Source organism: Parasteatoda tepidariorum, chromosome 7, assembly GCF_982258835.1.
Source record: "Parasteatoda tepidariorum strain Cologne lab strain chromosome 7, Ptep-v5.0, whole genome shotgun sequence".
Taxonomy (NCBI): domain Eukaryota; kingdom Metazoa; phylum Arthropoda; class Arachnida; order Araneae; family Theridiidae; genus Parasteatoda; species Parasteatoda tepidariorum.
The window spans coordinates 88,696,611-88,713,588 of NC_141761.1; the positions used below are offsets into that span (position 1 = coordinate 88,696,611).

Sequence of the window (16,978 nt, forward strand, 5' to 3'; positions counted from 1 at the left end):
GATTCGTGATTCCATTATGATTCTTCATTTGATGGTTTATCTGCAGTTTTTCAAGTTTTCGGCTCATTTTATATTTTTTCCTTGATTCCGCTCTTTTTATTAAGATGTTATGACATTTGTATTTTGAGTTATCATTTTTGACGCATTTGATTCCATTGTAATTTTAATTATTTTGGTGGTAGTGTTTTAGGCAGTTATTACAAGGTTCCCGCGGCCTTGAAAAAGTCTTAAAAAGTACTTGAATTTCATTTTGATTTTCAAGGGCCCCCAAAAAGTACTTGAAAATAATGCTAAGTCCTTGAAATATTCGAAATGGCCTTGAAAATTATCAGAAACTCGCAAAAATCGCCCCATTTCGGGCATTTCTGTGTTGAACTTCTCACGCATGCGCGTAAGGACAAAAGAATGACTTTGCCGCCTTTCAGACGATGATGACGTAATGCTCTCCGCTCTTATCAGTTGTTGACGTCACGATTTCTCTCTTGCCAACGCGATCGTTAACAAAGACTGGTTTGACTGCTAACTCAAGGAGGATAAGTTATATATCGATATATTTTTACTGCGTTAATTGATATCGTTGGTTTGTTGAACACGTTGGTTTGTTCGTATTTTTCCTCGGTAGCACATCCAGGCTATTGTTTATTAGTTAAAACAAAATAATGGGCAAATGTATTTTTAACATTTTATGGTTAAATAAGCCAGAATATAGTGATTGGCTGAAGCAAGGCGATGGAAAGTTTAAAGCATCTTGCCGATTATGCTCAAAGGAATTTGATATCTCAAAAATGGGAGAATCAGCCCTGCGATCCCATAATGAAGGTAATTATTTTTCGTTTTATTATATTTTGTTACATTAATAAATTAAAAATCTAATTGTTAAAAGTTTTTTTTGTTATCAAAACTAGTTTTTGGAGTGATTTGAATCAAAATTATTATTGCATTTCTTTAAATTTACTGTTATTCCTTCTAAAATATAAGCAATTTGCTTAAGTTTAAAAATGTAAAGTGATTGTTTTAAGCGCTTTTCAATGTGTGTTAATATTTGATTGTTGTTAATTTATGCACATATTAAGTATCAAAAACTTGTGCATAAACAAAATCAATATAAATTTTGTTTAATTTTGATTTTATTTTCGTAAAAGGAGTGTTTTGATTGATTTGAGTTTTTTTATTATTAAAATTAGGTGTGTGTTTCGGGAAACTTATTACCTTACAATTATTGTAAATAAAACAAAAATAGGTCCAAAAGATTTCCTAATCATTTGATTATTTAATTATTATAAAAATGGAAGTAGCCCTTCTATTATCAACATAAATTTTTTTTTTTTACTAACAAATGAGAAGTAAAAAAAATTTAATTACTGGCTTTAAAAAATAAAATAAAAACTTTTTTTTTTTAATTTTACCTATTTATATCAAAATAGAGATTAAGACAAAATTTAACTACATATTTTTTTTTTTTTTTTAAATTTACCAACATTTATTTAAAATGTGTTTATATACTTACTATATAAAATATTCAAACAAGATACTTAATTGAAACGAAATGTTGAATTTTTCTTACATAAGTGTACTGAATCGTCATATTGGATATTGTGAAGAATTTTATTAAAAGAAAATGTTTCTAGTTTAATTAAATCGTTAATTTTTAAATATTATAATTAAATTTTAATTATGTTTGTTGTATAAGAGTGATAACTCACTGGTTGATGCAGAGAACTATTATGGAAAATTGTGGTTCAATCCCTCAAGGTATTTGAAACATACACGGCTTTAGAACGATGGATGCCAAGTGGTCTCAGAAGTAAAGGTGGCCTGTGCACAATGTAACTTTATTAATATTGCCAAAATCATGCCATTAGTGATATAGTTATAGTAAATTTCTGCAATGTGTGTGCTATTTTTGGATTATTTTACTTTTTATATTATAGCACTTATAATAAATAACTTGATTTATAAACCATTGTTGGTGATCGACAGGTTAATATTACTTTCTGTTAGTGACCTGCCACTTTTAGCTTCAAAAAATTTTTTTGCTTAGCCTTTAAGTTTAAATATAAGTATTTATATTATGGTAAATAAAACTTCCTTTTCTTGCTTAGTAAATTTTTTTTATTTTATTTATTTACAGGTAAAAAGCACAAAGATCTTTTGAAGAATTTCAAGGCATCAAGCCTTAAAAATTTTGTTGAGCACAAGCAGGTACTGAATATTGAGCAACCAGTGCTCAGTTCCTCTACAAGTAGCATATCTCAAGAAGCAGTGCCTTCTTCTAGTGCTGTTTTGAATTTTGGCACTACTGATAGCACACATGCTGAGATAAGATGGGTGCTAAAGTGCATTGAAAATAATTATTCTTTCAATTCGTGTCAAACAATTGCCGATAAATTTAAAGACATGTTTAGCGACAGTGTCGTAGCTAGATCTTTTTCGTGTGGGGCCAATAAAGCTTCATATTATTTGTGTTTTGGCTTAGCGCCATATTTTAAGTCGCAAGTTTTTGAGAGCTGTAAACTCTCAGGTGAATATTGTTTAATGTTTGATGAGAGCTTAAATAAGTCTCTGCAATCCAAGCAGTTGGATGTTTTAGTCAGATTTTGGGGTGAGGAAAATGTTGTCACCAAGTACGTTGATTCGAGTTTTTTAGGCCATTCTACAGCTGATGTCACGGTGTCTCATCTTCTCACCACCGTCAGCAAATTGGATTTTTCCAATTTAATGGGGATTTCTATGGATGGACCATATGTAAATTGGAAGATCTTCGATTTGCTTCAGACGAACTTAAAAAATCAATTCGGCTGCCTAATGCCAAATGTAGGTAGTTGTAGTCTTCATGTTGTGAATAACGGCTTTAAAAGAGGATTTGTGGAGACACAATGGCATTTGGACGATTTTTTGAGAAGCCTTCATTGGCTTTTTAAAGATGCTCCAGCAAGGAAAGAAGACTTTTTAGAAGCATCAGAAAGTAAATTGATGCTTCTCAAATTTTGTGGCCATAGATGGCTGGAGAATGGACCTGCTGCACAAAGAGCTTTAGACATTTTGGATGACTTAAAACTATACATTTCTTCCGTTGAGAAGGGGAAATTAAACAAACCCAGCAGCAAATCATATTTGCTTGTAGTTGCTTCATGCAGGGACATACTTCTTCCTGTAAAACTTAATTTTTTTCTGTCAGTAATTAGAATGCTTCAGCCCTTTTTAACTTTATATCAGAAGGATTGGCCGATATGCTGCCTTTTCTGTCTGGGGACTTAAAAAAGATGATTTTAAATTTATTGGATACTTTCAAAGTCATAAAGAATGAATCTGTGACTGCAATGAAAGAGCACTGCGACTTTGCTAATTTTGATTTCAGTAATCATAAAAGCAGCATCAGCAAAGTTTCAATTGGATTTGTTGCAGGAAATATGCTGAAGAAACTGCTCGCACAGAAGCAGGTAACAGATAAAGCTGGTCTGGACCTTCAGCATGACTGTCAAAAATGCATTATTGCCATTGTGAAAAAAATAGCAGAAAAGTCACCCCTATCTAATCAGTTAGTTCGATGCCTTGCATCCCTAGACCCCAGGAGGATGTATCACAGCAGTGATAAAACATATAAGAAAATGGCTATCATCTTGAAAGAATTGGCTAGGTGTAGAAAAGTCAGTGATGCGGAATGCGATACTATTCTTTTGGAATTTTTGAATTTTTTAAATTCTGTTGGAGTAGTAAGTGTTGAGTTTAGAGACTTCAACCAAACAACTCAACGACTGGATGAGTTTTTGAAGAAACACATGTGTGTTAATGAGTATTCCAAAGTGTGGAGTGTTGTCAAGAAACTTTTACTTCTCTCCCATGGGCAGGCTACTGTAGAGAGAGGATTTTCAATCAACCGGCAGGTTGAAGTAGATAATTTGAAAGAAGAGACTTATGTGGCAAAAAGGCTTGTGAAAGATGCGTTGTTATCCTGTGGGAGGGCAAAGGGAATTGATATCACCAAAGAGATGAAGATTGCTGTCAGAGGTGCTAGGCAAAAGTACCGTCATCACCTTGACCTTAAAGCAAAAGAGAGAGAGATAGAAAGTAGAAAAAGACCCAACAATGATCAGGAGCTCCAAGAACTGCAGTCAAAAAAAATTTGTCTGGAGAAGACTGTGACTGAACTTAGCAGATCAGCTGACAGCTTGCTAGAAAAAGCTGAAACAACTGAAAACATATTGTTGGTGAAAAAGGCGAATAGCTTTCGAAGGACAGTAAAAGAGAAGCAATCCGAAATTGAAAGCATAGATGAAAGAATTAGTGAATTGACCGGAACCAAGAGGAAAAAAATTTTTTGAAAGTTTTTATAAATAATTTCTATTATAAATAATGTTATAATCAATAATTTAAATGTAATTTTAAAGTATTTTCATTAACGCATGTTAATGAATTTTTTTTTATTTCTATGTCATTCAAATTATGTATTTCAAAAATTGATGAAATTTTTTTAACATGGAATTTCAATTATTGTTTATTTTTTTGCTTCAAATGGAAGTTAACGAAACTTTTAATTTTCATCACTTTTATCCAGTTTTTATGTATTTTATTATTTTTTCAAGTTATATTTATGATTTGGAAGGTTTTACTGTGTATTTAGTACATATAGCTTAGGATTCTTGTATATATTTACTTTAGATTTGTGTTAATTCAGCTTAAAATTTACTAATATTCTTGACTTGTTAACATGATATAGATGATCTTGAAAATAACTTTTTCTTTATGATATGTGTTTTTAAAGTTGGTTACATCTTTATGTAAATATCATCAAACTTTAACATTTTGTTTTATTAAAATTTGATTTTCAAAGGCTTTATTTGGTAAAATACGTATTTCAAAGGTTGATGCAATGTTCTTAAAACTGTATTTTAATTATGGTTTATTTTTTTATTTTTTTGCTTCTAATAGAAGTTAACAAAGCCTTTAATTTTCATCATTTCTTTTATCCAGTTTTTATGTATTTTATTATTTTTTTTTCAAGTTTTATTAATGATTTGGAAAATTTTTACTGTGTATTTAGTACATATAGCTTAGGATTCTTGTATATATTTACGTTACATTTGTGTTAATTCAGCTTAAAATTTACTAATATCCTTGACTTGTACTTGTTAACATGATATAGAAGATCTTCAGAATAACCTTTTCTTTCTTTATGATATGTGTTTTTAAAGTTGGTTACATCTTTATGTAAATATCATTACAACTTTAGCATTTTGTTTTATTAAAGTTTGAGCCTTTAATTTTCATCATTTCTTTTATCCAGTTTTTATGTATTTTATTATTTTTTTCAAGTTTTATTAATGATTTGGAAAATTTTTACTGTGTATTCAGTACATATAGCTTAGGAGTCTTGTATATATTTAAATCTAGTACTTATTTATTTCACATTTGTGATAATTCAGCTGAAAATTATTACTAATTTAATTCTGCTAAACAATTTTTTTTTAAATGTTTTATTCTGAATCCTTGACTTGTTCTTGTTATCATGATATAGATGATATTGGAAATAACCTTCTCTTTCTTTATGTATTTAATATTAATTAGCATTTTGTTTTATTAAAATTTAATTTTCAGGGACTTTTATTTGATTCCTTTTTTCATCATATTTTATCACAGATATTCAACAATTACTTGGTGTATTTGGTAATGTTCTTTACACTTCATATGAGACATGAGTTTTTTAAAAATAAATATCTTTAAACAATTTTAAATAGTGTGTTTTCTATTTTTCTTTACTGTAGTTTGTTTGTTTTTTATTGTACAGATCATTTAAAATGCTTCTTTTTCTTCATGACTTGTTCGAATCTGCTTATTCAGAGGTTGTATATCTAACTTCTTTATATCTAGGCCCTATGTAAAATTCAGAGCACCTTTGCTTTTTTTTATACTAGGGTTACTTTTCGAAGTAAAGAGAGAGGAATGGAAGTTTTATTTTTCTACTACTAATTATTTTTTTCATATCATTTTAGTTTAAAATGTTAAATTTTAGTCTATCTTTTACTTGAATTTAAGTCCTTGAAAATTTTATGATTAGTCTTGAAAAGTACTTGAATTTTTTTTTTAAAGTAGAGCATGAACCCTGTATTATATTTTCCATACTTATCACATGGTTTTTCAAGTCAATATTATTTTCTGATAATTTTTTTAACCTTTTCATCTCTTATTCCTCAACAGATGATACTATTGCAAATACTGTAATATGTTGAGTGTTTGTAGTTAAAGTAGTTATAAATAATTGTTTAAAAAATCTTAATTAGATTAAGATTTATATACATATTTTTTACTTCGCTAAATGTTAGTACTACTTATATTATTTACAATTTTGAATTTCTTTTTTTGATTTACAAGATCAAGCCTGATGTATCAAAACTTTACTCGTAGCTTAAAAAAGGTTGCTAGTAAAATCTGTTATTTTATTTCTTCAATGTTGGCAGGTATGCAAAACAATTGTTTGTGAAAAAGAATTTGCAATCATTTTTATTAAGTGAAATGTTATGAAGTTGCTGTTTTTACAAATTATTATTTTATGGATTGGCTGTTTTTATAAATGGGAATTTTGGAAATGGGCTGATTTTTAGAATTTAAATGTTGTGAAGGCAGCAAAACTGCCATTATATTCACCTGGATCAACCCCTAATATCTTCTGAAAATGCATTTTTTATAATAAATGCACAGATAGATTTCTTTTTTTTTTAAAAAAAAATCCTTTATATTTTATTTTATCATAGCATTTAAAGAGAGTTGGAAATTGGTTACATAATTTACGCGTTCTTTTATTTCCCTGAATATTTTTGCCGTCTTCTTTTCACTCTCAATTATGTTTATATCTCTAATTTATTTTTCGTTTTACATTAGAGTAAACAAAAATTGTGCTGTTTTTAATATTTTGTTCTCGTCTTATTTACTGTTTAATATATTCCACGTCTGTAAGATTCGAATTTCATAAGCTTATTTTTTGTATAATCGCTATTTTAAGTTTGACTGGTTTTAATTCCTATTAGTTGTAGCATTAATTTTATATTTTAATGAAAATTTTCAGAATACTTCACTGCATATTTTAACCATCACATTTACAGTACATACTGCAATATCAGACTAAGATTCGAATTTTTTTAAAAATATATCAAGTCAGGAAATTGCATTCTATTTGAGTATCAGCCCTGTCTCAAGTTTTCAAGCCAAAACTCAATTCTGGTTGTTAGCAATTAGAAGTTTTACTCATTTTTTATTCTAAAAGTTTCTGTCAAATTTCCATTTTTTGCCCTTACTCCTTATAATTTGATGGTAAAAGTCTATATTTAGAAAAATAAAATTAATTATTTATGCAATTTTCTTTTCAAATACAAAGTAGTGGTTGGACAATTTTTTAACATATCAACCATTAAGTCTAATCTCACTATTTTAAACTTTTCTAAACTTTAATTAATTTTTTATTATGGTTTTTATCAAGAATAAATAAAATAAAAAATATTAAATAGGTAGCTGTTTTTGTATATTTAATAAAATTGTTCTACTATGAAAAAATATTATGAGCTTGCAGATAATTTTGGATTGTGTGCTCAGATACTTAATGTTTTCATCTTACTATGTATATCTGATTCCCCATTTAACAAGATTATGTTTTGAATAAGATTTTATAACATATTAAATAGAAATAATTTAAACACACAGTTAATGATATTAACTGGTTTTCTGCTTGATTTGAATGTCATTTAGCTATTACAAATAAATAAAAAAAATCACAAAAATGGAGTATCCCTGGAATATAATGTTCAGTTAATGGAATGCTCTTTTGAATTATCAAGGTTCATAAAATGGATATCCAAATAAATCATTTTATCATTTATCCACTGTTTTTAATTTAAAGGTCTGCAGTGCTGCTGTAGGATTAACTGGGGATATTTGCCGAGCCTTATCAATAAAGGTTCTCCCTTACTGTGATGAAATTATGACAATGCTTCTAGAAAATTTATCAGTAAGTATGCAAGTTTGAATTAGTTTTCGTTTAAAAATTTTTTTTGATAATATAATTTCTGGATTAATAATTTGAATGAAATAATTACTGCTAGAGATGAAAAATTTTATTTTCAAAAATTTAGTGTAGTTTTATTTGATATCGAACCCCATGAAATTGTCTGGTAAAAGTATCTGCAATGTCAGTTCTAAACAAACGTTTGATGGACCCCTGATATCAATTTCTTGTGAGCTATTGATGCTGGTGTGGTCCTGTTGGGTGTCAAACATCACGAAATTGTCTGAAAAAAATAATGATAATGTCAGCTTAGACCAAAAATTGGTTAGACCTCTGATGTCTATCTCTCTGAAACTATGAACGGTGGCATAGTCTTGTTTGATATCAAATCTCATGATATTGTCTGAAAAAATATCTGCAATGTCTGTTAATGTTGCTATCTTAAATTAATTATTTTGTGAATCTTAGAGAATAATTATTACTTGGAGATTAGTAGCAATTTGATGTATGTTTAAACTCAAATTTATGTCAAATCCTGAAGGGGAATGTCAATATTCTTTTTCTCGACGATAAAGTTTTGAATCATTCAAAATTTTTAGTTAGCAGCTATCATTTCATTACACATTTTATTTACCTATAATGCTGTACTTTTTATAATTAAAGAAAAAAAGAACCAACACTAAAAGATGAAGCATATTTGTCACTAATGCACAAGAACGACAGTGTATCTATTAATAGAAGGTGACAAAAAAAACAGGAATTTAACTAAATTTTACTATTAAACTCATTTACATTTTAACAGTTATAATTTCAGATTTGCTATTGGTTAGAGTTTAATTCATTGAAATTTCAATCTATGTAACAATTTTGAAAGAGCCAACAGAATTCTTCATAAATTAAAATTTTTTTTTTGTTTGAGCTAGGTTTTCTTTACCTAATCAAAAATTATCTAAAGAAATCTGGAATTTGCATTAAATCAGAGGTGCACAATAAATGGCCAGCAGGCCGAAAGATATTAAAGGATTTTTTTATAGTGCTTTGTAACAGTAAATTACTGATCTAAATCTAATTCACAGCCTTTAGGCAAGTAACAGAATGTGAGTTATGCAGTAGAATGTAATTACTTAAAAATTAGTGGAAATACTCTAAAATAAAAGAAATTTTTAAATAAAAGCTCACCTTTAAAATTTATGTAAGTTACCTTTTTTCATATTCAAATATTTACCATAATTTACTTTGTAATCTAGTAAGTATGTTTGTTTAAATTTATTTGCATTATTTAATTTTATTATCTACACCAGAGAAAAAGATTCTATTATTTTAACTCATGCATATTACAGTACAGAACCTGTTATCCGGAAATCAGAAAACCGGAATGAAATTCGATAAATTTTCCTGCCAATTTTTATTTAAAAAAAAATTTTTTTCCTCATAAGATTTTGGGCTTTTTCTTTCTTTTTTGAAAGATGTTTACCTTACCATCATTTTAGAAATAATCATTAGTGTATTACTTCACCGTTTTTTCTTTTTAAGATTATTTCCCAATATATATATTTTTTTAGTTGGGTTTAACAATAAAAAAACTGCTTTTTGTTGCGATTCAGAAAACCGGAAAAATCAGTTATGTGGAATAGCGATGGTCCCGATCGCACCGTATAATCGGTTCCCTACTATACTTTCAAACGGAATTTAATTCTTTCTGCATTTTCATAATTGCAGCATTATATTTATATTGGCCCCAAACACTGTTTTGTAGATTTTGTGGCAAGCTACCCAAAAATGGTTGTGCATCGATATATTAGATAGTATACTTGATAAACATTTTAGCCACTGCATCACTAGAAAAATTATTAATAAAATGAACTTTGATATTTGGTAACTGAGTTTAGAGATTTTCTTTTTAAATGAATAAAAATTAAGCTGTTTTTTTTTTTATTTAAAAAAATATCTAAGAGTCTTGTAAAATGTTTCTAAAGTACTGTTGAAATATTAATTGGATTTATTTCACATTGATATTGTAAACCATACTTTTGTTATATTTTGGCTGTTAATATTTTTCTTTAATTATAATAGTTAATCAATTTTAGAAATTTTAATTGTATGAGCTTGTCTGAGAAGTTTAGTTGGTGAAGGTATTAGTTGAAGTATCCAATAGTCCTTCTGCATAATATTTTTCTAAATATCATTTTTTGAACTTGTATTATTTTGCCTTTCAGAACACTGCTGTGAATCGCTCTGTGAAGCCTCAGATCTTATCAGTGTTTGGAGATGTAGCTCTAGCAATTGGAACACATTTTCAAAAATATTTAGTAATTGTTTTAGAAGCCTTGGCACAAGCCTCACAAACTCAAGCCGAGAAGGTATGCAGTTCCACCTTTTTTTAAAAATGTATTTGTATGAGGCATCCAGTTTTAATGGAAGAATTATCATAGTATCATTTTAGTTTGTAGTAGAGTGTGCAAAAGAAAAAAAAAAGCCACCCTGAATAACTTTTGATCTAATGAACAGATCTTCATGTTCTAGAACACAATCTTAATGGCTCAAAGGGGTGACCTCAAATATGCTTATGAATAAGTGAAGACTATATTTTAAGTTACAAAATTGGGCACAAAAACTTTATCTGAATAAATATACATTTTCCCTACAGATATGGATTTTTGATGCCCAAAATATCGGGGCTAGCTTCAATCTGAAAAATATGATCCCTATATTTTGGTCAGGAGACTGATCCAAAGTTTAGACCCCTTATTGTTAATTTTACTCTTTGCATATTTTGCCATATCTCTAGAACTTATGAAGAGAATTGAAAAAATTTTGCACCCAGCTATGAAATATTTTAAATTACATAATTTTACACTGCAAAATACAAAATTTGGGTAAAATTGGTTGAATAGCTCCTGATAAGTCTTAATTTTTAATATACGACTTTTATAAAATTTGATTTCTCAAGAACTATTCATCTGATTTGACTCAAATTTTATGTTTGGCCATGTAAAATTAGATACTTTAAAATGTAAAAAAAAATTTGTATGCTTCACAATTCAAAATTTTTCTCTTAGTATGTTTATTCAAAGAAAGTACGTATTTGTGTCTGATTTCGTAATTTAAAATATTGTCTGCATTTATTAGCATAATTGGTGTCACCGCTTCGAAGCATTAAGATAGAGTCCTAGAGCGTGAAGATCCACTGTAATACAATACTTGCTTGTTTTCCACTGTAATACAACAGTTCTAAAATTGCAAAAAATTGATTTCATAAACTGATTGACGGTCCACAAATTGTGCTAAAGTTGTGCAAATACTTTAAAGAAAGATAAATGAATTTTATTAAATTTTCCTATCCTAAGTTAAAAACTTCGTAGCTATTTTTTTTTGATAATCAAACTTTGGTTTGCTAATAATAAGTAACTTCAAAGTTCAATCAATTAGAATTTTTGACCTTAAAAAGAGGAGCGTTAGTCACAATCTGGAAAATATGATCCCAATAGTTTAGTCAGGAGAACAGTTGTAAATGAACCATTTAACGTTAATTTTACTTTTTGCTTACACTGTACGTACTTCAGATTTTGTGCGAAATGAAAATTTTTTTTTTTATCGAGAGATAGATCGCTCATGGAAGTTAAGACTACTCAAATTCAGTATTCAATTCGAATTAAGGCTCCACAATTTTAATTTAATACCTTTATGTGTTTTTTTCCACCTATTTTTCGGTAAATTCAATCATAATTTTTTGCATATTATATACCATATTGCGTAGCGTTTTTAAAAAGTACTTAAAGATGCTTATTTTCGATTTTCATTTTTTAAAAGCCTTTAAATGTGCTTTTTCTGTTGGGTCTTTTTAAAAAGTGCTTAATTTTCCCCTTTCGAAAATGAGATTTTTTTTTCTTTACCATGTACATAAATGTTCCGTTGGTCTGTAACTTATGAAAACTCCAATCATTTTACAGGTTTGATAAAATACTTGCAAGTTCGCGTGTGCGTATAGGCAGCTGGGTTCTGTGAGATTATTGCACTGTCATGTGCAACTCTGCTGCATTTTGCAAGATATTCTCAATTTCAAGCTTCATTTTCCAACCTCTGAAATCAAACAGAAAAATCTCACAATAATTTTTTAATAATCAAGGAAAGAGTTTTGTCAAAACTAGTTATTTTATCATGATCATATAAAGTCTTCGAAAATTATTTTGCATTTTGTTAATGTTTATAGTGCTTAAAATTATTTTTTGAGTGCTTAAAAAGTACTTAAAAGGTGCTTATTTTTTGTTGACAGATTTGGCTACGCACCCTGTATACCTATGTAAAGTTAAGGCATATACACCTTAAAATTGCGCTAGTTTAAATTTCGTAAATGCTAACTCTTTATTTCTGTTTTATTATACTCCTGGTCCCTGATTAGTTGTTAGGAAAATAAACTCTCCTGAAAATATTTTATTCTGATTCTGTCTCTTAAAATAAACATTTGTGCTGATCAACTATTGAAGGTTATGTCCTTGAAACATTGAAATTAAGTTTTTGTGTGTGAAAATCTAATTTAAAGATCGAAAAATATTAAAGGTATGGTGTTAGCTTCTTTTTTTGCAATAAAGAGTTGAGCTGCTTTAAAAAAATTGATAGTCTTATCTGAAATGTAAAAACTCTAGGTAGAATATAATTACTTTTCTTTCTCTAGAATGATTATGATATGATTGATTATGTTAACGAGCTTCGTGAAGGGTGCCTTGAAGCCTATACTGGTATTATTCAGGGATTGAAAGGTGATCAAAATACAACTACACCTAACAGTAAGTAAATATACTTCTGACAGTTATCTTGAAACATAAATTATTTCCTTACACATATTTGATTATTTATTCTGTGGTTTCAGGTGAAGTGAACTTAATGCAACCTCATGTTCCATATATTATGCAATTTATTACCCATATAGCACAAGATCCAGACCATTCTGATGGAACAATAGCTGCTAGTGCTGGTCTTATAGGGTAGGTTTCATATCTTTAAAAATGTCATTTTTTATGTTTATAGTACAGGAATCAATGACCTCCAAAAAACAGAAATTTACTTTTTTCTACCCTCTTTCTTGATTTTCAAAATTTCCAAAACTTAAATTTTTGGGGTGTCAAATTGGAGAAACCCCAAGCCGCCCGAATGATAGTCGGACTTGGGGCAAACTTTTCCTTCTCAGCAGTAGCCTCCTGAGAAAATGGGTGGAGCTTTGGCAGGTACGCAGTTGCCTAGATAACAACTTCTGTTATAGAGCAGAAGGAGTTCTAAGCAGTTTCGACCGTTGATATTTAATTTATTTTGTTTGACTGATTTTCGGAATTTCAGATATTAGGGACTGCGCCGGAATCTGCTAAAATCGTTATTCTTATTTACTTGATTTAAAATTTCTATATCGCAGTTTGTATTTTCCATGATTTTAAAGTCCAATGTCGTGATTCATATGCACACCATTTTAAAATCCAACAGTGCGATTCATATTAACGCAATTTTGAAATCCAGTATCGCAATTCCTATTCACACGGTTTTAAAATCCAATATCAAGATTCTTGGAAGAAGTGTTTCTTGAATTAGTTACTATAAAGATGTGATATTCTTAATTAGTAAGTAATTGACAGTCACGGCTTTCTATAATTGCTTAATTTTCTTTAATATAGTGATGGTCAAAATTTTGAAATTATATTTAAGAAAGATTTAAATTTCACTGTCTAAATGCTTCTGCCACTTTAAATATTAAATAAAAATCTCCCAGCAGAGTTAAAAGTTGCTTTTATATATCTCAGCAATATCACAGTATTATATAGAACAATTCCCCTTCCTCCCAGTGACTGTGTTGTAAAAGTTCAGCTTTCTTTTCAAAGTCAATTTTTTTTCTTCTCTTTATGCCGATTATCTTTCGACCCAGGCGGGTCTGAAAACTAGAAGGTCATGCAATATCGCGATTCATATTAACAATATTTTAAAATAAAGAAAATTGAGTAATATTACAGTTCTTCTAAGGAGTAAGTTTTTTCTTGAATTAGTTACTATAAAGGTGTGATATTTTCATTAGTAAGTAATTTAATTGAAACTGTTGGCTCAAAAAAATTTTGTTAAATGTAAAACATGTATGGTTTATAACTTGATATTTTGTTTTTTCACTTAATCATAATTACCCCCTGATTGACTTATGCTTTGTGTTTCTATTTTTACTTTTAAGAAGTTGACAGTTATGAATTGATGTGTTAAAAATTGTTTTCTAAATTTTTATTTCTATGTTCTAGTGATTTGTGCTTGGCATTTGGACAGATAATGTTAAGAGATGTAGATAATGAAGTTATAAGTGAACTATTAACTAAAGGCAGACGCTCAAAAACTAGTAAAACAAAAACATTAGCAACATGGGCCTCTAAAGAAATAAGAAAATTGAAAAATGCTGCATCATCGTGGTAAGTGTTTTGTAAATGTTGATTTTTACTACATTCTAATTATAATCTATTCAGAAAAAAAATCTGATTACAGACCAGCGACTTAATTTTTAGTTATTTATTTTGACCCTTTAACGCCTTTTTTGCCCTTCTGTTTAATAGAAGGGACAAAATTTGAGTTTCAGTTTTATTTGTTATCAACCTAAATAGATTTGAAAGAAATATTGAATTGTCATGCTAAATGACGAGAAAACAAAATATCTCTTATACCAAAAAGGGAATTAACGAAAATTCATTAATTGTTTTATTCATTAATTGTTCCGTAAGCGTGAAATGGTTAAGATCAGATTATAATGGCTCTCATGTTTTAATGTAACATTGCATGTTATTATAAAAACAACAACATTAAAAGCAATTTATAAGAAGTATGAGTTATATGTTAATTAAATTATAGTTAAAAGGTAGATTTAAGAAAAAATTAGCTTGTAAGATCTTAATAGGTGGTTATGAGAACTGGTTCCATCAATCTAATCAGTACTCCAGAGTCAAGTAACAACTGATTAGTTAACACTACCCCAGTTATTAGAGAAATGAACATTACCCCAATTTTAATTACTTCCTAAGTCAAGTGAAGCCTATGTATAAATTAGAAGATAAAAATAATCTTATAGATTACTAGCCCGTTTTAATAATTAGCTTTCATACAATCTTGTTAAAAATGTTTATTAAAAGAGTGTTTGTTTTCAGATTTCCATATGGTTGACAGTACAGTTAACCCAATAATTCTGTGCTGTCGTGTGAAAGTTTTAATCTTATGGCTGTCGCAAGAATGCGTTAATGAGAAGCCAAGCGCAATTAGTGTTTGACAAGAGAGAAAGAGCGAGCGCGTGAAAGTGTGCGTGTGTGCTCCATCTTTCACACCAGTATGATTCGTCAGTCTCTTTCCGTAAAAACTTCCAAGCCTGCCAAGCTTCTTCATCCATAGCCAGCAACAGTTCTATTGGAGATTTCCTCATTCAAACAGCAATGTAGAAAACTTCTCAACTCGGCCCTGTGCCAGACTCATTTTAGAAAGTGCCCGTCGTGTCATAAGTGAATTTTTCACCTCGGTGTCTTTCTTACCTTTGTCATTTCTCCGCTTGGGAGACAGGCTGCTGCATCTGTGATGTAATATCAAAAGTGGGTGTTTTAAAACAAAAATGAAACCTACATTGATTTTCTTTAGGAATTAACCAAAAAAAAAAAAATAATATATATGGCAACTTATGAAGTTGTTAATTTTGGGAAGTGCCTTTGTACTGAGGTGTGTTTGACTGTTTAGGTCCAAACCTCAAAATGCTTTTTAAAAAGCCAAATTCTGTTATCTTTGGCTGATAAAGTTGAGCAATTTGTCTGCTCTTTATATAATGCTGATTGAATAGGAGTTATTGCTGTTGAAGAACAAGGGTAACCAAGAGTGTTGTATTTTAATATGAATTTAAATTGTTACATAGCTTTACATTTAAAGTGTTCTACAGTATTTGAAATTATTTTTGGCAGCTTTATTTTTTGAAACAGTTCCTGTTTTCAGAAGAAAATAATGCGGTTTAGTTAAACATATTAAAAGCAAAATATTTTAGGCCATAAGTGCCCAACATTGCCATTTTTATTGCAAATTTTATACAGTTACCCTTGTTTTTGTGCAATTGCTGGTTAATATAAGTTGTGAATAATTTTCTGTATAAAATTGTAATTTTTTTAAAAAAAACTTTAAAAATCATTAGTTGACTTTAACATGCATAGTTCATTATTGCTTTATATTGGGACAGCCAAAATTATCATAGTCATTTGTTCCCGATATTTTATTGCTGTGATGTTATATATTTCTAATTATACATTTTTCATTCTGTCTGTATCTTACGTTGGTGTGAATATTAATTTTCAACAATATTTTCTTTTTGTAAATTCTTACTTTGTTATTGTAATTTTTTTTTAAACTTCTCAGGCTTATCTAATCATTCATGTGTGAGTGGTGTGTATGTAAAAATGTTTTCTTTTTCCACTTCCTAATTCCATATTTGAATATGTGACCAATAAAAAAAATTAGCTCAAAAAGTTTCCATATTTTTTCCTCTCACATATAAAGAATTATGTTTCATTTCGAATTGGATTCTGCAAAGCAAAAATTGAAAAATAACTTCTAAAAAACTGATTTATGAAAAGAAATTTAAATAAAAATTTATTTCAGAAATTAAAAGAAAAGAAATATTAACTAACCTTGTAAAATGAATGTGCTTCGGTTACTTTAGCTGGACTGCAGAAATAGGGTACAACACTGAATCTTAAAATTTCTGACTGGTGAGGTACTAATTCAAAGTGTTTAAAAGATTTTAATATAGATTTTTTTAGAAATATTTGTGAAATTTTTTCTGTGGAAAAATCTTAACCCACTATAATTTTAATGTCAAAATGTGTAAAACTGCAATTGTTTTTTCCATTAAAAAAGTATGTGTTTTAAGTTTCAAAACAAATAATCTTTTTATACTAAAAGAGGATTAGTTGATGTTTTTTTGGAGAAATTTCCTATCTAAAGAAA

The 16,978-nt window shown here is 28.9% G+C and overlaps 2 protein-coding genes across 3 annotated transcripts in view; both read left to right on the top strand.

The window, feature by feature from the left end:
- Nucleotides 1–16,497, top strand: part of Fs(2)Ket (Importin subunit beta Fs(2)Ket) — a 53,262-nt gene extending 36,765 nt beyond the window's left edge. The window contains exons 15-20 of one of the 2 annotated variants that reach the window (XM_043041885.3): nt 7,889–7,996; nt 10,210–10,353; nt 12,666–12,777; nt 12,861–12,975; nt 14,260–14,424; nt 15,151–16,497. In XM_043041885.3, the coding sequence (XP_042897819.1) occupies nt 7,889–7,996; nt 10,210–10,353; nt 12,666–12,777; nt 12,861–12,975; nt 14,260–14,424; nt 15,151 (645 nt within the window). In that variant the 3' untranslated portion in view covers nt 15,152–16,497. Of the gene's footprint in view, nt 1–7,888; nt 7,997–10,209; nt 10,354–12,665; nt 12,778–12,860; nt 12,976–14,259; nt 14,429–15,150 lie in introns of those variants that run through there. The other variant, XM_043041884.3, reaches the window with a different exon arrangement.
- Nucleotides 519–3,986, top strand: LOC122270750 (uncharacterized). The gene is made up of 2 exons (XM_087168250.1): nt 519–819; nt 2,132–3,986. Exons 1-2 carry the CDS (start codon nt 660–662, stop codon nt 3,256–3,258), a joined length of 1,287 nt encoding a protein of 428 aa, XP_087024376.1. The 5' UTR covers nt 519–659; the 3' UTR covers nt 3,259–3,986.
- Nucleotides 16,498–16,978: the final 481 nt, after the last annotated feature.